The sequence below is a fragment of the Taudactylus pleione genome, unplaced genomic scaffold, assembly GCF_031769625.1.
Source record: "Taudactylus pleione unplaced genomic scaffold, aTauple2 ptg000535l, whole genome shotgun sequence".
NCBI classification, from domain to species: Eukaryota; Metazoa; Chordata; class Amphibia; order Anura; family Myobatrachidae; genus Taudactylus; species Taudactylus pleione.
The window spans coordinates 4,640,632-4,665,580 of record NW_028284937.1 but is presented as its reverse complement, the minus strand read 5'-3'; the positions used below and the strand labels follow the sequence as shown (position 1 = coordinate 4,665,580).

At 42.7% G+C, this 24,949-nt stretch overlaps 1 protein-coding gene across 1 annotated transcript in view; it reads left to right on the top strand.

The window, feature by feature from the left end:
• SLC17A7 (solute carrier family 17 member 7) overlaps positions 1-24,949 on the top strand; it is a 141,696-nt gene that overhangs the window by 38,995 nt on the left and 77,752 nt on the right. Inside the window, exon 3 of the mRNA XM_088450985.1 lies at positions 8,104-8,222. Within this exon, the coding sequence (XP_088307111.1) occupies positions 8,104-8,222 (119 nt within the window). The remainder of the gene's footprint in view (positions 1-8,103; positions 8,223-24,949) is intronic.

Here is a 24,949-nt window from a genome sequence, read left to right as displayed (position 1 = left end):
TCTCTTTTGTACACCATTTTAATAAGTAAAATTATTCATAAAAATGGGGGGAGGACACACAAGGCAAACATATATGTGGGAAAACACGATAGGTAGGGTGGGAGGGACATAGGGAAGATTCTCAAAAATAAGTTGTATGTTGAACCTCACAAATTCTCTATCCATATATAAATAGGCTACTATGTTTCTGTTTCTGTCGGTCATATCCACATATCATCACAAATATACTAATAGTATATATATTATTCACTTATAGTGTAATATAATACAATCATACCCTCTATATTTAAAACAACTGTCTCAGCAAATACCAATTTGTATTTTCAAATACCTGTAATATTTGGGTTTGGGTCTGTGGGGGCAAATAATCAATGTAAGGACCCCATCTCCTGTAAAATTGCACTACTCCCTTCTCGACATCCTGGAATGAAGCCCTCCTATCAAAATATATTTTTTTAAGTAGTAACTGTTGTACCTCAGAAATAAAGGGCGGGGTCTTACTGGTCCATTGTTTTAAAATAACTTTTTTGGCCGTAGTTAAAATAATAGAAAGTAAAGGAATAAGGGATCTTTTATGTGGTCCCAGTTCCCAATTGGTATAAATAAGACATTAAACCGCTGAAGGGTCTGGGCGTAAATGTAAGGAAATTTTTTTATTAATAAATACAATTGTTTTGTTCCAAAAATGGCAAATCTTCCTACACTCCCAGAAATTGTGATAAAAGGAGGCTGATTCATGATGACATTTAAGACATCGACCTGTTTCGTTAGGGACCATATATTTCCTCTGATTTTGTGAAATATATGCTCTATTCAGTACTTTAAAATGTACTTCTTGAAGCATTGCCATGCGCAAGTGCTTCATTGTAGAGTCAAAATGTAAGAGAAAGCTGTTAGGTTCCGGGAAAGATGGAATATCCCTGGACCAACTACTATGTAAGGAGCTTCAGGCATGGTGGGAATCAGACTTATTCTGCATGTCAGTTATAGTTTAGTATGATAAGTATGGAAAGTTATTAGCGATAAAAGTGAAACTAGTGGGTCAGATCCATCTGAAGTTAAATAGGCTTTAGGTAGACCAGAAATATAGTGTCGTAATTGGAGATACATATAAAAACAGTTGTTCGAGACGTTAAAGGTATTTCTGATATTGATAAATGGTATGCCAATCCCTTTTCAGTCTGCGGTTAATCGCTATCCAGGCTAGATAGGTGCTATTAAACAGGGGTTTTCCTATAATTTGTTGGGGAATGGATTTTCTGGGGGTGTGGAGAAGAGCACTCAGGGAGTATGGTTTAAATAACTCTCTCTCCACATCCAGGGAGGTATAAACAGAACGATTCAGTAACCAATCTGAAATATATCTGAAGGCAACTGATAAAGAAAAAATCTTTAGATCAGGGACCCCCAATCCCCCCTCTTTTCGGGATAAACTAAGTCTAATCAAGGTAATCCTTGATTTTCCACGGTTCCAAATAAATTTAGTGAAAAATTTTTGGAGTGCATATAGATCTGTTTTGGTGAGGGAGATCGGCAACATCTGCATAGGGTATGGAATTTTGGGGAATATAACACTCTTCAAGACGGTAATGCATCCCAGTAAGGACAAAGGTAAGGATAACCAATCTGTTAGTAATTTTGATATTGATCGGAGTAATGGGGTGTAATTCACTGAGTATAGTTACCGAGGATCAAAAGGAATATGTATCCCCAAATATTTCAAGGTTGGGCGTGCTAAACGAAAATTTGAAAATATGGGGATTGAGTGAAAGTCCTCTGGTGCACCAGAAAGTGGTAAGTATTCCGACTTGGCTACATTTACCCTGTAACCTGCAAAAGATCCAAATAAATCCATGAGTCGCATCACCTTCGGCATCGAGGAAGCCGGGTCGGACATAAATAAAAGCATATCATCAGCAAATAATTCTACTTTTAGTTCTACTGCGCCAACCCGGATTCCCCGAAACACTGTGGAAGCGCGGAGCGCCATAGCAATCAGTTCCAAAGTGAGTGCAAACAGGAGTGATGACAGGGGGCAGCCCTGTCTGGTACCCTTGCATATAGGGAAGGGATCTGAGGCATAGCCATTACAGACAATTTGTGAGGATGAGTGAGTATATAGTGAGGTAAGAAGCATGATAAAATCTGACTGGAATCCAAATTTATGGAGTGTGAAAAACAAATGGTCCCAAGATACCAGGTCAAAGGCCTTTTCAGCATCAAACGAGAAAATAGTATGTAAATCCCTGGTTCTTAATGACTGTACCCAATTGGACGCTGCCAGTATTCTACGTATATATTGGCCGTCGAGTGACGTCCCCATATAAACCCAGTCTGATCTTCATAAACCAGCCTGGGAAGCACTATTTTCAATCGCTCAGCCAATATTTTTAATAATATTTTGTAGTCATTATTAAGAAGAGAAATAGGCCTATATGAGCCAGAGTATTCCAGGTCTTTGCCTGGTTTGGGTAGGACTTTTAGGATTGCTGAGTTAAAGTAAGATGGTAAGGTCTTAGTAGTTAAAATGTGATTATATACAGACGTTAATGTATCTATAATTTTGGGGGAGAGAAATTTATAAAATTCCCCGGTAAGCCCGTCAGGGCCAGGGGCATTACCCGAACTCATACCTTGTATAATTTTTTGTACCTCTGATGTAGAGATCGGGCCAGCTAAGGAAGCAGCCAAGTCGGAAGGCAGTTGAGGAGGGGTAATAGTAGACCAGAACAAATCTCTGTTTGATTCGTCAGGGGGGGACGCAGCATATAGTTTGGTATAAAAAGAACGAAATTCTTGACTATTTGTTTACTAGAGGAAGTGTAAGAGCCGGTGGATGTGCGTAGTCTTTTAACCAGAGTGGATGGTCGTGGGCCCTTTAAAAGATTGGATAAGAGACGACCGATCCTATTGCCGTGCTTGTAAAATTGAAACCCTCTTTGGAATGTGTGCCGATCTCCCATGTCAGTTAAGATAGCATCAAAATGGGTTTTACAGGCCAAATACAATTGTTTATGTGCAGGAGTAGGAGAAGTTTTAAATTTCGAAAAGGAATCTGTAAGTGCTTGTTGTGCAGATTTAAAAGTTTTCAAAAATCTTTTTCTATTATAACTGACATATGAAATCAATTCCCCTCTGATTACTGCCTTTGAGGTCTGCCAGAACAACAGAGGGTCTTCTTGCTCATGTGTTTGATTATCCTGCTTGTAGTTTTGCCATGAGGACTCAATTTTTTTACGAAATTTCAGTGAGGACATTAGGCTGGACGGAAAGCGCCATTGGCGAAATGGGCCCTTATCTACATTGACTGCAAGATCAACCCAGACCAACGCATGATCTGAGAGACATATTGGTTTGATACAACTATCAAGTGATTTAAAAAATATGGAGTCGGACATCAAAATATAGTCCAGCCGGGATAATGAGCCATGGGCAGCCTACAAGCAGGAGTAATCTTTTTCAGTGGGATGCTTGGCTCTCCAAACATCAATGAGCTGCAGTTGTTGCATGACATACGATATACCGTATCTGGGCATATGTGCAGATCAATGGGATGGGTGTTGACAATCCATCTCCTTTGATACTATTAAATTAAAATCTCCACATAAAATTACATTCTCATTACATATAGGGTATAGTTTTGAAAGAGCAGATCGTAAAAATCTCTTGTCATACCGGTTAGGTGCATAAATAGTACAAATCACATAAGGTACATCATAAATGGAAGTTTCCAGGATGGCATATCGACCCTCAGGATCTGTCAGTCCCAAGGACTGTAACAGGTAGATCATGTCTGACCATCACCACCACACCTCTAGATTTGGAGTTGTATGAGGATGACGCCAACACTCTCCATCCCATCGTATTAAGTTTAGCAATCTCTGTCGCAATTAGATGCGTCTTCTGTAAACACACCAAATCTAGATGTAATTTCTTTAAATATAGAATTTTTTTACGCTTAATTGGGGAGTGGAATCCTCCCACATTCCAAGTGCCAAATCTTATTTGTGACATAACGTTAATTTAAAACGATGCTAATAGGATATGTGCTATAATTCCAATGAGCCAAAATATCAAACCTATCATAAGGACATGGCGAAGAGAAAAAGAAATACATACATGGACAGGGGGAGGTGGGATGGACACAGTGGGGAAAAGACATACAATAGGGCAATAGTAACACAGCCGTTGTAAAAGGCGCTGATGAATACTTGTAATTACAAACAGGCTGTTTCATTATCAAGATTGAGACTTCTGGTTGGCGCAGGTAGATAGGCGCCAATAATAAAGAGTCCTGGCCAGTGAACTCCTAACCAGACCCAGCACAACAATAGGGATATAACTTTCAGCAGAGAATATTTTCACTTTTGTAAAACAACGTGTATCATAGCTGAATGTATTAGCCATTATTAACCAAAGGGGGTGACACAAGGTAGCGAATTAAACAACAATGTCAGTAGAACACATTATACTCAGGCCTTCATGGGTGAAGTAGGAGAAGGCAGTGCAGAGTCTTTTTCGGATTCAAATAACTCCCGAGTATAAGCTTCAGCATCTGCTGCAGTGGTGAAATCTTTATATGTGTCACCATCGTATAATCTCAGACGTGCTGGGAATAATAAAGCAAAGCGACGACCATGTTGGATTAAATTTTGGCAGATTGGGGAAAATTCCTTCCTAGCCTTGGTGACTTCTGTAGAAAAGTCGTGGAATATAAATAGGCAGTGACCTTCCCATGTAAGGTTACGACATTTGAAGGATGCTGAGCATATAATATCTTTATGGACATAATTCAGACAACAGAATATGACGACTCGGGGTCACCTGTCTGGAGTGTTTCTTTGCGGGCCCAGATGATGCACTCTCTCCACAATAATATCCTGACAGATCTCAGCAATGTCTAAGAGTGCTGGGAGTTGTGTAGATAAAAATTTAACAAGGTCTGTCCCTTTAATGGTCTCCGGGAGACCTACGACGTGACCTGTTCTCAAGGTCGTCGACTTTAGAAAGTAGTTGCTGGTGAGATTTATGTAATGTACTAAATTCAGCTTTCAAAGTGGTAAGTTCGTGAAAATTAGATCCAGACACATTTTCAGTTTCAGAGACCCTTTGAGAGATCTGCTGCATCTGGCCCTTTAAGGCAGACATTGTCTGCTGAAATAGATCTGCCTGTTCCTGAAGCATAGGTCCCATAGCTTCTTTAACTGCTTGGACCACTTCCCCATAAGTTATAAAAGAATCAGCGGTACCTGCAGCAGGCTCTGAGGATGTTTGCTGTGTAGTAGTAGGAATCAGTTCTCCCTGCTGCGGAGTTGCGGCCGCCATCTTGGATTCGGAGGGGCGGCAGTCAGCGCGGATCCTCTGTGATTTCCCTGGCATTAAGGAGGGGAAATACTTTTCCATACAGGTAAGTGGGGTCTCGAGTGCCTGAGGAAGCTTCAGGCTTCAGGCAGATTGGAGGCTGTCAAACAGCCCTGTGGTGTGTAGTTCACCGGGTCTGGAGCGGAGCCCTAGCCACACACAGCTCACTGCATAGTGGGCGGAGCCGGAAGTCTCCATCTTTGATAAAATTAACCCTTCTAGTGTCCAAACCTGTTTTCTCTAAAATCCACAATGTTGCTTCAAGTCCTTTTTTGTGGTCGATGATGGTTTACTGAGTGTATCAATAGTATCTCTCAAATAGGATCGGGTTTGGGTCACTAAAGGTTGTGATTGGTGATCTATAAATGTAGAAAGATTGCTGGTCAAGCTGTTGGTGCTAGCGATAATTGGTCGACTAGGGGGATTAGTTCTTATGGACCTTTGGAAAAATGTAGATTGTAGTTGTCATGGGATTAGGGATTTCCAAGAAGTCTTTTTCTTCTTTTGAAATGGCATTCTTTAGAAGATCTAATAGTTTAGAGAAATTATTTCTAATACTGGGATCACTCCTCATTTTTGAATGTCTCATTTTGTTATTGCCTGTATATCTCTTGTTCATATTGTGCCCTATCCAAAATGACACTACTACCCCCTTTATCTGAGGGTTTGATAATAATGTTCTAGTCCTCCTGTAAACTTTTAACCGCTGTTATTTCTTTTCTTGTTAGGTTTTATTTTCTTATGTATGTTTTTCTGATTAATCTGATCCAAATCACCTAAAACCAGTTTGGTAAAATTTTTTGATAAAATGGCCCTTTATTTTAGTGGGATAAAAAGTGGATTTCTTCTCAAAAAGGTTGTGAACTGAGATCTGATTGAGATTCTTTTTTTTCTGATGTATTTTTGTATATCAATAAAAGTTTTAAAATGATCCATACTGCAAGTGGGTGTAATTTATATACCACTCTCCTCCAAGGGAGTAGGGTTCTTGGGCTAAAGTTAAAAATCTTGCATGGTTGTGGATCTACAAGTGAAAACTAGCATAGTGGGGGGCAAACCTGGTATCCATGGCAGTCCCAATGCTTTGTATGTAATAATCACAGTTGAAAATCACATTATTATTTTTTTAGATTCTTGATTTCTTCCTAGGTTTACGCATTTCAAATTTTTTGTGTTGTACATTTATTACCAGTATGAGGGTTGCTTTGGGGACACACATACTGCATTATCAGTGTAATTGCAGAAATAATTGAAGTCAAAGCAACATGTTTGTTCAATAAAAGACCTGACTGTACTCAAGTGCCAAGGAAAAGTACAAAGGTCAGCTCTATAAGCTCTTAAGATATAATTATTGATCAGTTGTACTCATGCATGTAAAGTAGAGGTGTACATGTGAACCACAGCTTACAGGTCAAGCCACCCCTTCTGTGCCACACTGCACTTTGTAAATAGCTTTATCACAATGTAATACAGAGGAACTGCACTCCACTTCTCAACGGCCAGTAACAGTGAACACTTTAAAATGGTCTTTATATCCACACATAAAGATTTGCTTTCTTAGCATTTCAGATAATAAATGCATTTGAAAGTGAAAAGAATATCTTTGAAGAATTTATATAGACAATATGTATAGCAGTTCCCTACCTTATGTGTATTCTGATTAGGAGTTTCCATAATAATTGACATAATGCTGAGACAATGACAAAGGCTTATGGTCAACATATAGGCTGACGAGGCACCTAATCCAGCATTGTTTAGGGGACAGCATACAGATTATATACTGAGTTGCCAAATACATGCCTAGACCACGAGGTGATTTCATGCAAAGTCGCTATTTCACAACATACCGACAGTTAGTGGAATCCATGGCTAGAAGAGTTCAAGCCATATTAAGGGCAAAAGGTGGACCAACAAAGTACCATCCCAGAGATTGTAAAAATGTGGCCAATCAATATATATATATATATATATATATATATATATATATATATAGACTGGACAAGTGGACTGGCACTCGTAGTTACCGGAAGATGATGAGTGCCGCAGTTTTTTGTTCTACCACTATATATATATATATATATATATATATATATATAATGTTTATTTATTTTATTTTTCCCTTCCATTATCTTTTTTTGCTGCTTAGATATATTCTATATGAAGTTGCATTAGTATAGTACAGTCATTCAATTTTATCATAATGTATATGCCTATTTTGTAAAAAACCTTTTGTAACATACATTGCTGTAACTCACTCATCTATATTGGACATGGGCAGCCCATCTGAGAAACATAATAGTTTGTAGCTGTAAAGTGCGTTACATATAGATTAGGCCACAGGTTCCCAAACGTGGTCCTCATTGATCCCCAACAGTTCAGGTTTTAGAGATATGTATGGTTGAGAACAGATGGTTAAATCACATTGACTGAAGTACTATTTAAGTCACCTGTGCTCAACCCTGGATATCTCTAAAACCTGAGCTGTTGAGGAGCCTTGGGGACCGCGTTTGTGAACCTCTGGATTAGGCAAACTGTTCTGACAACCAGAGAATAGTAAGGTAGCAGAGTTCACTTTCTACTACACCTTATTACAGTACACTTACCATCCTGTACCTATAGGCTCCACTTCCTGCAGTATAGTGTGATAGATAGGGCCATGACTTGTAATCGGTGGTTTGGGCTAGGTTGTAACTTTTACAATGCTTTATATCATATAATCATATATTATAACTTTATTCACAGCAAGCACAGTTTACCTGGGATCCTGAAACAGTTGGCATGATTCATGGCTCGTTCTTTTGGGGATATATCGTAACGCAGATTCCGGGAGGATACATTTCGCAAAAATTTGCCGCCAACAGGTATGAGAAAAGGAGCTATTGTTTGTCTGCTTTGTTTTTTGTGCATAGTAATGAGTTCAAATGAAAGACAGCAGCCATATTAAAAATAGATTCAAATTTGGAATTCCTAATCCTTACCTATGCAAAATAGAAACTTCCATTGACTAAACAACAAAGGTATTAAGGCAAATGTACAAGGCTGCCATCAGAAATTCTGGGGACCGGGACTGACAAAATAGACAGTGCCCCCACCCTTACCCTATCTTCTTGAAGAAGGCTTCTACTGGCTTCTTCTCCTGGTCTTTCTTGAACAAGAGGACGGGAAGGCGGGGGTGGAAGGGAGCATTCAACAGCAGCAGCCTTAGGTAGTCAGCATGGCATGCCCGATGGAGCAGGCACTCTGCCTCAGGGAAGAAAGGGGTGTGGCCTAATCACGGGAGGTGTGGCCACACCCCCTTAGGGGAAAAAAGTAGTTGCAGTAGAGGTGCAGCACGCTGGGGAGGTAGGCTCTGTGAGCCCCTCCGCTCAGCGCAAATCCAGGGGGGGTGTGACAGGATGATCGCACTCCCCCTGATGGATCTCTGCATATGCTCAGCTCAGAATAGGGCCCAACTCTATACATGCATCCATATCATGCCCACAGCCTATGTATTCTGTGTGCGAACCCCATCATTGCCCTGTTGCCTCAAAGTAATGCCCATCCACCCACAAGACAGAAGCAGCCTTGGTGGGTAGGACTCAAAATAGCTCATACTTTGCAGGCTACGGTCCAGGCACATTTTTTACAAATCGCTTCATCTGTCCGCACTCTTAATTTTAACCAGTAGCTATAGAAAGCATGTTGTATGGTCATAAACTCAATGTATATAATTACAATATAGATCATATATGGCTTCAACTCTTTCCAGAGCACAGTACAATTAGGGAGAGAGTGGCAGATCGCATACAGAAACAGGGACACAAATGCTGCATTCAGCTCACAATTTTGAAACAGATTTTTATTTAGCAAGCACCATTAATGTACAAAGCGCTGGAGAGAACAATGCCCCGTCTCCATCCACCATCGCTCCCTACACATGAAGGCGAATCAGGAAGATGAGAACATGTGAGAAATCCAGGGACAATGAGAAAGTGTCATGCTGCTACAGACACCTTTAAACATAGAACAGCGCTAACCAGCATCACAAAGCCTATGACAGAACTGCTGTTCCAGCTAATAAGGCTTTGTGCAAAGGTGAAAGCCTGCCTTGCTGCAAATGTCACATCTTTTCCTCTTGTGCTATAAACATTCTTTTATATTTAACCCCTTGTGTGATAGACATATTGTACACATGTTCTTCTAAATGAGACACCATTTCTTTACAGTACATTAAAGTCACACATTTCGATGTACATGAATATGGGCCTAATGCAGAATTCAATGTATGCCAGTTTGCGGAGCTATCTGGTGTATTTTCTCGCTGCACATGCTCCAGAGCCAATTGCGCCCAAGTACTGGAGACACGAAGTCGTAGGTAAAGTTCAGTGAGGGCGTTTTGATGCAACTATGGGACGTACAGAGATGGAAGGAAGCGTAAATACACACATGATCTTAGACATATCACTGGCTCCAAGAATAGGCTGGTGCAAGTGCCCCTGATGATGATGATGCGTTTAGCACCGAGCGTACGGATTGCAGCACAAAGATGTGTATAATTCTGCACACAGACAAATATACACATTTATTTCTGTACACGCAATGCGGGAGCCTGTACAGACGATTTGCCTACAACTCTGCATCAGCCTTTATGAGTACAATGTCAATTTACAGAATTCGTAGGCTTGCCATATCATACCTTTAATCCAGGACGCTTATGAATTACACAGATTCTGACTTCAAGTCTCCATTTCACCTGGTTTTAATCAGACATAGAAGCTGTGTAATTCACATGTGTCCCGTATTAAAGGGATGATCTGGGAAGCCTATATAATACATTTTGTACAAAGAAAAGATGCTTACAAATACTGTGTGGCAGGGAGGCCACAGTGCCACAAGACAGAGGCAATACCACTTGATTACCTGGGTGTAGGCTGGTTGTCAGGTCCAGTCAATGTGTTGCAGTCTGCTGGGATTCCCAACCAAGCAATCAGCACCACCTGTGAGCTGGGCTTAAGGCTTTGCTGGAAGCAGAGCACAGTGCTCCTGATGCCGGACAAGCTGGCCAGGCGATAGGCCAGAGGTGGTGGTTAGCATTAGGGTGCCTGGACCTGGAAGGTCCACAGATATTGTAACTGATGTCTGTAAGCCACAGTGGCAAACCTGACTTGATGTTGGCTGTGAAGTGTCTGCTAAGCTGCAGTGAATAAACGATCCATTACCGTACTACTGGATGTGCTTCTTCCTGCCTTGTAACAACTGTAAAATGTACTTCTACAAAAAACACACTAAGCTATACCACAATATTTCTATTCTAAAATACAGCATATACCAAAGTACAGTACAGAAAATTACACATAGCATTGATTTTGTATCTGGATTCATCTTTGTGTTTTGGTTTTGGTTTTGAGAAAACACCCTCAAGTGTTTTGGCTTTGGATTCGGATAAAAATCGATAAAAATTGATTAAAAACCGATAAAAATTTGATAAAAACAGCTATAATGTCTGAATCCAAAACTCGAGTTTGGATTTTAAATCAGAGTTCTGAAACGGCAACAGGTCCGAAACAGGACTCGTTTTTATTTGGAACCCCTAAATTCGGGTGTGTTTGGATTTCAGAAATCTGGTCCTGCACATCTCTTATTTCTCTCTCTCTCTCTCTCTCTCTCTTTCTCTCTCTCTCTCTCTCTCTGAAACTTTGGACAAGTTGTCGCTGTGACAGGGTCCATTTGATGGAATATAAGACTTTAGAGCACCGCCTGTACTTGCTTGGATAAATTTACTGTTTGTGGGAAGGCACCAAGGCACTTATCATTTATTTTGTTGGGCAAGTGTCAAGGGCTGGTTTGGAAATATATATACAGAATTTATCTGTGTAAACAGCCAAAAAAAGTGGATCCCACCCTTAAACTTCATAGGACCATCCATTATGACTGAACTGCTGAGAGGTATAATAGCTTTAGTGGGAGATGTACTGAGACAAGGTGGAGAGAGATCAAGTACCAACCAATCAGCTCCTGTCATTGTACATGCTGTGTTTGAAAAATGACAGTTAGGAGCTAGTTGGTTGGTACAAATGTTTATTTAAAAAGGATCTTAGAAAGGCAGATACTAAGAAGCAAGATACATTGTTTTAAATGCCTAGAATGTCATGAATTGCAAATAATCTCTAGACAGGACGGCTCCACGGCTGTAAAATATTCATTGTAGTTTAATTTACCAAATGGCAGGTCGCCTGATGGCGATCACTACTCCCTTTGTTTCAGCGCTGCCCCCTTAGAAGTATAGGGTAAGCTCTCTCATGAGTGGGCCCTCCCCTCCATTGGTTTCTTGTCTGCAGTTATTTTGTCTACCTTGTATGGCCTTGTTTTATGTGTGCCCTTCTTCTCCACTGTTAAGCACTATGGAGCACTGTGGTGTCTTACAGATGAACAATAATAATAGTGCTTATATGTAGTTCAAAATAATGATTTTGAGTATAATCAATAACATATCTACCATCAGTTCTTATTTAGGTGGGACAGTCCTGATTTCAGGTGACTGTCCCAACGCCCTGAGTGTCAGGACTTTTGTGCCAGATGAGGAATAACTGAGAAATATGTCCCACTGAGTAATGCCCAAGAAGACTGGAATTACTCTGCTCATGGGGGAGCGTGACATGGCCTCCACTTGGGGAGACCTTTCCCCCTTCTCGTGCACGCCCAGGCCGGTTCATAATGGCATGAACATTCTGTCCTGAATCCCAACGCAGCAAATTAAATTAATTCTAATGGGGTATACACACTAGACGATAAGAGTGAATGATAATGATATCATAAAACGATATAGCGTTCATATCGTACAGTGTGTATGCACCAAACGACCAATGATGCGCGCTCCCACGGGTCGTTAACGATGTTTGTTGTCGTGCACACATGCAGGCCAATCTGACGATATCGTCAGAAAGTCCCTGTTCAGGGATGTGGCAGGATGACGTCACTGAACGATATAGTTAACGATATTGTTCAGTGTGCACCCAATATCATTCACCAATATCTATCAACAATATATTTCACAAATATCGCTCGTACAGCACATTGTCTAGTGTGTATGAGCCTTAACACTTTTCTTAGTGTGATTGATTGTAACTAGTAATAGTGACTCCCATAGAGGAGTCTAAATGATAAGATTATCCTAAATAGCAATATATGCAGCTGTTTTTGATGCAGCCGTCCTTGTGGTGCACTTTACTGGTGGTAGCACAGTGCACCTTAATTAAATGTATTTGGTGCAGTGTCGGAGTGATCCCATTCTTATTACGGTCTGTCCAGTGTACTATCTAGACAGTATTAAATATAATGAGACATGCTAGCAGTTTGTTATAATCCGTAGCTGCTGTTGTGACAAGCTGTGCAATAGGGGCAATCAGAAACTTTACTCACAACCCAGGGGTTCAGTCTTAAATTGCTGGGTTTGCAGGCCTTTGCTTGAACCAACACCTCTTAGCATTCACTGAGTTTCAGAACTTCCGTCTTAGGGCTGTATTCAATTTGGAGCGAAAAGCCGTTTTCGGCGAGTCATTTTTGCCAATTTCATTTATCCCTAAATTCAATTTCAGCGTCTTTTCGCCGGTGTGATAATGTAATGCAATGTAATAGGCAAAAAAGATTCGCCTATGAACACCAAGGCGGAAAAAAGTGCAGATTTGGGGTTTTGGGGTGCAACGTTGCGGGAACCACCCTGCACCCTTTGGACAGCCCTCCCTGATGATAACTGCGTTAAAAAACACAAGAAAAACCACAAAGGACACCCAAAAAAAGCACATTGACAAATGGGTGAAAAAAAAAAAGTGGTGGTACAAATTCGAAAACTAGCGGAATAACCTTTGGGGGGGTCTGGAAGTATGGGGAGGTGTAATTTTAATTGCAGGTGTTTGCTGAAGGTGCGTTTTTGGCGCTTTTTAATGCTTGACTTTAGAAACTTTAAAATATGCTTGCACCCATTTTCATGTACCCCAAATTTGATGGGGAGACTTATTTCCCCCCCAAAAAATAGCAAAATGCTATTCTTCACCACTTGCTGACAGACACTAAATAGCGCCTATTGAGAACATTCAAAGACCCCAAATACCTTCAGCAGAGCTAATAAGGGATGTCAGAACATCTTTTGGGGGCTGATTTACCCAAAAACGTCAGGACTTTTCGCCTGTTTCAGTTTTGCCGCGTCCTGTTTTCGACGATTTGGAATTGAATACGGGGATACGCATATCCTGACTGTCATGCTGATGGGACAGTGCCCTATTGCTTGCCCTTAGCTGCAACACCAAAAACATAATCTTTTCACAATATGCCCTATGAAACATCTGAAGAAGATATACAGCACATAATAGAATAAAGATTATTATAAGTCTCACCTCCTTTATGTTTCATGTTCTACTAATACTACTAGAGAAGGAAAATGCTTTATCCTTAAAAGATTCAACCTTATAAGCTGCACTATTATTGTGCAATTAAAAGTATTATAGCGTAAATGCACATCATTGCATGAACACAAATATACAGCCTTATGTAAATTTGTCCATATATATATATATATATATATATATATATATATATAGATATAGATATATATATATATATATATAGATATAGATATATATATATAGTACATTTGTAAAAATGTATTATTATTATTTTTATTATTATCCTTTATTTATGTGGCTCCTCAAGGGTTCCGCAGCGCCTCACAAAGTACATAAAATATAGTTTATATACATTGCTGTAATAGCAGTCATAACACACAAAAATAGGCAGCAGGGCGTCAGCTACCAAGTGTTAGGTGCACTTGTGGGGAGCTTGGTGTAGATGATCGTATGAGTGAGGGAAGGAGAAGCACATGAGGGAAGAGAGCCCTGCTTGTTAGAGCTTACATTCTAAAGGGGAGGGGCAGATAGACAGGGGTGACAGAGATGGGGCAGATAGGAAGAAGAATCCTAGGATGAGAGCTGGAAGGCTTTGATGAAGTAGTGAGTTTTGAGAGCCAGTTTGAAGATTTGTAGAGAGGTGGAGAGTCTGATATATATATATATATATATATATATATACTCTATATATATATACATATATATATATATATATCTCCAATATGGGTAGCACTCCCACTATTAAGAAGAATGTCAAAAGCTGGTGCCTTCCTAGGTATCCCACGGTGAGGATCCAACATATAGAAAGATGAAGGTGACTCTCAGATACAAAATGCCAACACACAGCTGGTTATAGTAGAATCAACTTTTGAAGACTTTATTGTCTCGTCATCAGGATAATATACTGTACATAGAAAAACACTGACCTTATATAACCTCCGCCTTCACCGTGTGTATCGCCGGACAGCGGCACACCCAGAAGTCACACAAATATGATGTCATTCACAGGGGACTGCTGCCAGGACAACACAATACATATGTATCAACAATGTAATACAAAAAAGCTATGTACATAAAAAAGCGTCATAGGTCACACCAATGCATACACAAAGCAAAACATCAACAAATGTATAAATAAATAAACAAACACAAAGGAATGCATAAACAAAGGAGCATCAAGATATGATTGTTAAAGCAAAAAAAATCAAAACACTGTAGAAAGTCCAAATAGTATCAACAATCAAGTGCATAAAACGCCTCACAATATAGGACTAAAACTGGCAAAGAAACAAAGATGCAATAATGCGTTACTGATTATCTATAGCGTCATAAGCTATCTACTACATAACAAATTGAAATGCCAGATACAAAGCTATACATCTTAAATAAAACAATGAAGACCAATAAACTCATTGAGACCTCTAGGTGACAAGGTGCCCAACTTGTGTATCCACTGAGACTCAGCGCAACAATTTACCTGCCTGATCACCTCGGCGGATAGACTCAGGAATGTGATCAATGAGAATGAACCGTAATGTAGAGAGACTGTGCCCGGCTTTTAAAAAATGCCTAGCTACAGGCTGGTCTCTGTGACCACTATCTTGCTCTGCCTTGATGGCAGAACGATGTAAAGCCATCCTCTCCCTGATAGTTTGCTCGATCTTCCCTACATAAATCAGTCCGCAAGGATAGGTTATGAGGTAGACTACAAATTTAGTAAGACTTGTTAATCTGTGTTTAATGGTGATTTGCTTACCACTAAGGGGATGCCTAAAGGTGATGCCTGTATTCATGTAGCGGCATGTCAAACAATTCAAACATCTATAACACCCATGTTTGAGCGACTAAAATCTAGATGTAGTGTTTTGTTTAATGGAAATATCAGTAATGTCAGTACGCACTAGTTTATCTCGTAAATTACGCCCCCTGGTATAGAAGGGCATAATGCGTGTATCAACCAAATTCAATGAGGGGTCTGATTGTACTGTAGGCCAAAGTTTTTTAGTGACACTGCTAATTTGAGTACTAAGAGGATGGTAGTGATTGACCCAAGGTATGCAATTTTTAATATCATCCTGTCTATCATCCGGGGGGAGGTTAGGGTTAGGCACTAGGGGGGGAGATTAGGGTTAGGCACCACTAAGGGAGGGTTAGGGGGGGGAGAGGGGTAGGCATAGGGTACTTACTTGCCCTGTCGGGATCTTCTCCCTTTGGGCTGCTGGCATCGGCATATGAACTGGCGGCTGTTCAGCCACTGGGACTTCATACCCATTCCACATAGTCTTATGTTAATTTTTCCCAATATGTACAGTCATATGTAAATTTGTCCCAATATATATATATATATATATATATATATATATATATTTATATATATATATATATATATATATATATATACAGTCAGGTGCATAAATATTGGGATATTGACAGAATTTTCATATTTTGGCCTCTATTCACCACCACAATGGCTTTGAAATTAAACAAACAAGATGTGCTTTAACTGCAGACTTTCACATTTAATTTGAGGGTAATTACATCCAAATCAGGTGAACGGTGTAGGAATTACAACAGTTTCTATATGTGCCTCCCACTTTTTAAGTGGCCAAAAGTAATGGGGCTATCAACTCAAAAGCTATTTCATGGACAGGTGCGGGCTATTCCCTCGATATTTCATTATCAATTAAGCAGGTAAAAGGTCTGGAGTTGATTCTAGGTGTGACATTTGCATTTGGAATCAGTTCCTGTCGAATCTCAATATGAGATCCAAAGAGCTGTCACTATCTGTGAAGCAAGCCATTATTAGGCTGAAAAATCAAAACAAACCCATCAGAGAGATAGCAAACACATTAGGTGTGGTTAAAAAGAAAGAACGCACCGGAGAGCTCAGCAACACCAAAAGACCCGTAAGACCACGGAAAACAACTGTGGTGGATGACAGAAGAATTATTTCCCTGGTGAAGAAAAACCCCTTCACAACAGTTGGCCAAATCAATAACACTCTCCAGGAGGTAGGTGTATATGTGTCAAAGTCAACAATCAAGAGAAGACTTCACAAGAGTGAATATAGAGGGTTCACCACAAGATGTAAACCATTGGTAAGCCACAAGAACAGGAAGACCAGATTAGAGTTTGCCAAATAACATCTAAAAAAGCCATTACAGTTCTGGAACAACATCCTATGGACAAATGAGACAAAGATCAACTTGTACCAGAGTGATGGGAAGAGAAGAGTATGGAGAAGGAAAGGAACTGCTCATGATCCAAAACATACCACATCATCAGTGAAACATGGTGGTGGTAGTGTCATGGCATGGGCATGTATGGCTGCCAATGGAACTGGTTCCCTTGCATGTATTGATGATGTGACTGCTGACAAAAGCAGCAGAATTAATTCTGAAGTGTTTCGGGCAATATTATATGCTCATATTCAGTCAAATGCTTCAGAACTCATTGGACGTCGCTTCACAGTGCAGATGGACAATGACCCGAAGCATACTGCAAAAGCAACCAAAGAGTTTTTTAACGCTAAAAAGTGGAATGTTATGCAATGGCCAAGTCAATCCCCTGACCTGAGTCTGATTGAGCATGCATTTCACTTGATGAAGACAAAACTGAAGGGAAAATGCCCCAAGAACAAGCAGGAACTGAAGACATTTGCAGTAGAAGCCTGGCAGAGCATCACCAGGGATGAAACCCAGCGTCTGGTGATGTCGATGCGTTCCAGACTTCAGGCTGTAATTGCCTGCAAAGGATTTGCAACAAAGTATTAAAAAGTGAAAGTTAGATTTAGGATTGTTTAGTTTGTCCCATTACTTTTGGCCCCTTAAAAAGTGGGAGGCACATATAGAAACCGTTGTAATTCCTACACCGTTCACCTGATTTGGATGTAATCACCCTCAAATTAAATGTGAAAGTCTGCAGTTAAAGCACATCTTGTTTGTTTCATTTCAAAGCCATTGTGGTGGTGAATAGAAGCCAAAATATGAAAATTCTGTCAATGTCCCAATATTTATGCACCTGACTGTATATATATATATATAGTAAATATATCACAATATACATTATATAGTTTTATGTACAGTTGTTCCAATATATATAGTCTTATGTAAATTTGTCCCTATATATATATATATTAGGGGTGAGCGGGTTCGGATTTCTGAAATCCGAACCCCCCCGAGCCCCCCCGATCCGAGTCCGATCCGAGTCAGGCTCGACTTTTCCCGCCTGACTCGGATCTGACATCGAGGCAAAACGTCATCATCCCGCCTTCCGAGTCTCGCGGGTTTTGGATCCTATATAAGGTACCCGCGTCGGCGCCATTTTCTCACTCGGCTGTGGACAGTGAAGAGGGAGGGTGGGAGTTAGTGCTGTGTAGTGTAGTGTAGTGTAGTGCTGCTGTTGTCCACTACTTCAAAGTCCATAGGGGCTGGCTGTGTTGTGCTGTGCTGCTGTTGTTAATAGGGGCTGTGTCCACTACTTCAAAGTCCATAGGGGCTGGCTGGACTGTGTTGTGCAGTCAGTTCCAAAGTCCTGTGCAGTGTCCCAGTCCTAAAGGGGTGCTGTAGTGTTGTCCAGGGGGTGCTCTGTCCATCAGGGGTGCTCCCCCCAAGTGCTAAAAAAATAATATATTTTCTGTGTTTGTGAATTGTGTGCGCAGTAGCCGCACGTGCATCAACAAAGTAGTGCCAAGCGTGCGCCTGTGTCATAAGTAAAGGGCCGGCTGGCTTGACCGTTAAGGGTGCTGTAACCCCCGAAAGTACACTCCAGTCCAAACCTAAAAAAAAATTATTTTCTGTGTTTGTGAATTGTGTGCGCAGTAGCCGCACGTGCATCAACAAAGTAGTGCCAAGAGTGCGCCTGTGTCATAAGTAAAGGGCCGGCTGGCTTGACCGTTAAAGGGTGCTGTAACCCCCGAAAGTACACTCCAGTCCAAACCAAAAAAAAATTATTTTCTGTGTTTGTGAATTGTGTGCGCAGTAGCCGCACGTGCATCAACAAAGTAGTGCCAAGCGTGCGCCTGTGTCATAAGTAAAGGGCCGGCTGGCTTGACCATTAAAGGGTGCTGTAACCCCCGAAAGTACACTCCAGTCCAAACCAAAAAAAAATTATTTTCTGTGGTTGTGAATTGTGTGCGCAGTAGCCGCACGTGCATCAACAAAGTAGTGCCAAGCGTGCGCCTGTGTCATAAGTAAAGGGCCGGCTGGCTTGACCGTTAAGGGTGCTGTAACCCCCGAAAGTACACTCCAGTCCAAACCTAAAAAAAAATTATTTTCTGTGTTTGTGAATTGTGTGCGCAGTAGCCGCACGTGCATCAACAAAGTAGTGCCAAGAGTGCGCCTGTGTCATAAGTAAAGGGCCGGCTGGCTTGACCGTTAAAGGGTGCTGTAACCCCCGAAAGTACACTCCAGTCCAAACCAAAAAAAAATTATTTTCTGTGTTTGTGAATTGTGTGCGCAGTAGCCGCACGTGCATCAACAAAGTAGTGCCAAGCGTGCGCCTGTGTCATAAGTAAAGGGCCGGCTGGCTTGACCGTTAAAGGGTGCTGTAACCCCCGAAAGTACACTCCAGTCCAAACCAAAAAAAAATTATTTTCTGTGTTTGTGAATTGTGTGCGCAGTAGCCGCACGTGCATCAACAAAGTAGTGCCAAGCGTGCGCCTGTGTCATAAGTAAAGGGCCGGCTGGCTTGACCGTTAAAGGGTGCTGTAACCCCCAAAGTACACTCCAGTCCAAACCAAAAAAAAATTATTTTCTGTGTTTGTGAATTGTGTGCGCAGTAGCCGCACGTGCATCAACAAAGTAGTGCCAAGAGTGCGCCTGTGTCATAAGTAAAGGGCCGGCTGGCTTGACCGTTAAAGGGTGCTGTAACCCACAAAGTACACTCCAGTCCGAACCAAAAAAAAATGTATTTTCTGTGTTTAGCCGCACGTATATATCAAATCGATATAACATAAATGGAGGACCAAACTTTCTCCGATAAAAATAAAATAGAGAAAGATCAAGAACCACTTCCTCCTAGTGCTGAAGCTGCTGCCACTAGTCATGACATAGACGATAACATGCCATCAACGTCGTCTGCCAAGGCCGATGCCCAATGTCATAGTAGAGGGCACATACAATCCCAAATGGCAAAGTTCAGGAAAATGACCTTGAAAAAGACATTTAAATCAGCTGAAGAGAAACGTAAACTTGCCAATATGCCATTTACGACACGGAGTGGCAAGGAACGGCTAAGGTCGATCCCTAGTATGTTCATGACTAGTGGTTCAGCTTCACATGACGATGGAAGCACTCCTCCCACTAAAAAAATCAAAAGAGTTAAGCTGGCAAAAGCACAGCGAAGAACTGTGCTTTCTAAGAAGATATCACAAATCCCCAAAGAGAGTCCAAGTGTGGTGGTGGTTGCGATGCCTGACCTTCCCAGCACTGGACGGGAAGAGGTGGCTCTTTCCACCATTTGCACGCCCCCTGCAAGTGCTGAAAGGAGCACCCACAGTCCACTTGCTGATATGCAAATTGAAGATGTCACTGTTGAAGTACAACAGGATGAGGATACTGGTGTAGCTGGCGCTGAGGAGGAAGTTGGCGAGGAGGATTCTGATGGTGATGTGGTTTGTTTAAATCAGGCTCCGGGGGAGACAGTTGTTGTCCGTGGGATGAAAAAGCCCATCACGGTCATGCCTGGGCAGAAGACCAAACATTCCACCTCTTTGGTCTGGCAATATTTCTATCCAAATCCGGACAACAACTGTCTTGCCATATGTACCATATGTAAAGGTGAAATAAGTAGGGGTAGGGACGTCAACCACCTAGGAACATCCTCCCTTATACGGCACCTGCAGCGCGTTCATAAAAAGTTACTGTCAAGTTCAGAAACTTTGGCTCAGACCGTAAGCAGTCCAGGGACACCTAAATCCCGTTGTCCTGTTGTATCCAAGCGCCTGCAAACCACACCGTCAACTCCCTCCTCGTCAATTTCCTCCTTAGTCAGGATCGGAAGTAGTCCTGCAGGCCATATCACTGGCATGACTGACTCTCCTATCCGGGATTCCTCCGGAGGATCCTGCATTGCTACGCCTACTGCTGCCGCTGCTGCTGTTGCTGCTGCTGCTGGGAGTCGTTCATCATCCCAGAGAGGAAGTAGGAACACCACTACTTTTACTAAACAATTGACCCTCCAACAGTCCTTAGCGAGGAGGATGAAGTACGACAGCAGTCATCCTGAAGCAAAACGTATAACTGAGGCCTTGACTGCTATGTTGGTGTTAGACGTGCGTCCGGTATCCGCCATTAGTGCAGTGGGATTTAGACAATTGATGGAGGTAGTGTGTCCCCGGTTCCAAATCCCGTCTAGATTCCACTTCACTAGGCAGGCGATACCGAGACTGTACAGAAACGTCAGAAAAAGTGTCCTCAGTGTCCTGAAAAATGCCGTTGTACACAATGTCCACTTAACCACGGACATGTGGACAAGTGGAACAGGGCAGACTAAGGACTATATGACTGTGACAGCCCACTGGGTAGATGTATCACCTTACGCAGCAACAGCAGCAGCGTCACCAGTAGCAGCATCTCAGAAACGCCAGCTCGTTACAAGGCAGGCTACGCTGTGTATCACCGGTTTCAGTAAGAGGCACACCGCCGACAACCTCTTAGAGAAACTGAGGGAAATCATCGCCCAGTGGCTTACCCCACTTAGACTCTCCTGGGGATTTGTGATATCTGACAACGCCACCAATATTGTGCGGGCATTACATCTGGGCAAATTCCAGCACGTCCCATGTTTTGCTCACACAATAAACTTGGTGGTGCAGAATTTTCTGAAAAGCGACAGGGGCGTGCAGGAGACGCTTTGGGTGGCCCGAAAAATTTCTGGCCACTTTCGCCATTCAGCGACTGCGTGCCGAAGACTGGAGCGCCAGCAAACACTCTTGAACCTGCCCCGCCATCACCTGAAGCAAGAGGTTGTGACGCGGTGGAACTCAACCCTCTATATGCTTCAGAGGATGGAGGAGCAGCAAAAGGCCATACAAGCCTATACATCCACCTATGACATAGGCAAAGGAGGGGGTATGCACCTGACTGAAGCGCAGTGGAGAATGATTTCCGTGTTGTGCAAGGTTCTCCAGCCCTTCGAACTTGCCACACGTGAAGTCAGTTCAGACACTGCCAGCTTGAGTCAGGTCATTCCCCTCATCAGGCTTTTGCAGAAGCAGCTGGAGAAAGTGAAGGAGGAGCTAAGACGGAGCGATTCCGCTCGGCATGTGGGACTTGTGGATGAAGCCCTTCATTCGCTTTGCCAGGATTCCAGGGTGGTCAATCTGTTGAAATCAGACCACTACGTTTTGGCCACCGTGCTCGATCCTAGGTTTAAAGCCTATTTGGTGTCTCTCTTTCCGGCCGACACAAGCCTGCAGAGGTGCAAAGACCTGCTGGTGAACACACTGTCAGCTAAAGCGGAACGTGACACGTCAACGGCTCCTTCTTCATTTTCTCCCGCAACTGGGGCTGCCAGGAAAAAACTTAGGTATCCTAAGCAACCCACTGGCGGTGATGCAGGGCAGGCAGGACCAAGTTTGGACATCTGGTCTGGACTGAAGGACCTGGCAACAATTTCTGACATGTCTACTGTCACTGCATATGATACTGTCACCATTGACAGAATGGTGGAGGATTACATCGGTGACAGCATCCAAGTAGGCATGTCAGACAGTCCATACCTGTACTGGCAGGAAAAAGAGGCAATTTGGAGGCCCCTGTACAAACTGGCTCTATTTTACCTGAGTTGCCCCCCCTCCAGTGTGTACTCCGAAAGAGTGTTTAGTGCAGCCGGGAACCTTGTCAGCGAAAGGCGTAGGAGGTTGGTTCCACAGAATGTGGAGAAGATGATGTTCATCAAAATGAATTATCAGCTCTTCCAGGGAGACCAGCCTCCAGAAGGTACAGAGGGACCTGTGGTGGTGGATTCAAGTGGGGACGAGTTAATACTTTGTGAGGATGAGGATGTACACACTGAAGAGGGTGAGGAATCGGTGGATGAGGAGGATGAGGATGACATCTTGCCTCCGTAGAGCCAGTTTGTGCAGGGACACATTAATTGCCAGCTTGTTTTGTGGGGGCCCAAACGAACCAATCATTTCAGCCACAGTTGTGTGGCAAACCCTGGCGCTGAAATGATTGGTTTGTTAAAGTGTGCATGTCCTGTTTATACAACATAAGGGTGGGTGGGAGGGCCCAAGGACAATTCCATCTTGCACTTCTTTTTTTTCTTTGCATTATGTACAGTTTGGGGCCTAGTTTTTCAAACTGCCATCCTGTCTGCCACTGCAGTTTCACGCCTAGATGGGTCACGTGTTTGTGCCGCCCACTCGTGTCGCTTAGCATAGTCATCCAGCTACCTCGGTGCAACCTTTTGGACATAAAAACACTATTGTGAGGTGTGAGGTGTTCAGAATAGACTGGAAATGAGTGGAAATTAAGGTTATTGAGGTTAATAATAGCATAGGAGCAGAAAAACCCACAAATTCTGTGATTTTAGCTGTTTTTATGCTTTTTTTCAAAAAAATACAGATCCAAAACACAAAACCCAGAACCCAAAACACGGAAGGGTGGTTTTGGCAAAACCAATCCAGATCCAAAACACGAAGAAAGATCCAGATCCAAAACCAAAACACAAAACACGAAAAGTGGCCGGTGCACACCCCTAATATATATATATATATATATATATATATATATACCGTATATACTCGAGGTACCTAATTTTACCACGAAAAACTGGGAAAACTTATTGACTCGAGTATAAGCCTAGGGTGGGAAATGCAGCAGCTACTGGTAGTAATCCCCCCCTGGTACTGTCCCCAGTAGTAATCCCCCCCTGGTAGTGCCCCCAGTAGTAATCCCCCCCTGGTAGTGCCCCCAGTAGTAATATCCCCCCTGGTAGTGCCCCCAGTAGTAATACCCCCCCTGGTAGTGCCCCAGTAGCAATATCCCCCCCTGGTAGTGCCCCCAGTATTAATCCCCCCCCTGGTAGTGCCCCCAGTAGCAACATCCCCCCTGGTAGTGCTCCCAGTATTAATCCTCCCCCCCTGGTAGTGCCCCCAGTAGCAATATCCCCCCCTGGTAGTGCCCCCAGTATTAACCCCCCCTGGTAGTGCCCCCAGTATCAACATCCCCCCTGGTAGTGCCCCCAGTATTCCCCCCCTCCCTGGTAGTGCCCCCAGTAGCAACATCCCCCCTGGTAGTTCCCCCATTATTAATCCCCCCCCTCTGGTAGCGCCCCCAGTAGCGATATCCCCCCCTGGTAGTACCCCCCGGTAGTAGCCCCCCCAGTAGAAAGAAATGTAAAAAAAAAAAACACTTACCTGTAACTCCGCTCCTGGTCCCGACGCTGCTACAGGCTCCTCCGCCGCTTTGCATAATGGGAGAGACGTCGTCATGACGACGTCTCTCCCATTACCCACTGCGGGAGCCGGAAGATGGCTCCCGCAGTGGGAGCAGCAGTAGCCGCTGAGAGTCTGACAGACTCTCAGCGGCTGCTGATTATACCAAACACATAGCTGCCGGCTCCGGCGGCTGTGTGTTTGGCAGTGTGTAGTGCTGACCGAACTCCGTCCGGTCAGCGCTACACATGCGGTGCAGGCTGTGTCACAGTGACACAGTCTGCACCGCGGCCCGCATGGTACGCTACTCAGCAGCGTACCATGCGGGCATGACTCGAGTATAAGCCGAGGGGGTGCTTTTTCAGCACAAAAAATGTGCTGAAAAACTCGGCTTATACTCGAGTATATACTAGGGGTGTGCACCGGCCACTTTTCGTGTTTTGTGTTTTGGTTTTGGATCTGGATCTTTCTTCGTGTTTTGGATCTGGATTGGTTTTGCCAAAACCACCCTTCCGTGTTTTGGGTTCTGGGTTTTGTGTTTTGGATCTGTATTTTTTTGAAAAAAAACATAAAAACAGCTAAAATCACAGAATTTGTGGGTTTTTCTGCTCCTATGCTATTATTAACCTCAATAACCTTAATTTCCACTCATTTCCAGTCTATTCTGAACACCTCACACCTCACAGTAGTGTTTTTATGTCCAAAAGGTTGCACCGAGGTAGCTGGATGACTATGCTAAGAGATACGAGTGGGCGGCACAAACACGTGGTCTATCTAGGATTGACACTGCAGTGGCAGACAGGATGGCAGTTTGAAAAACTAGGCC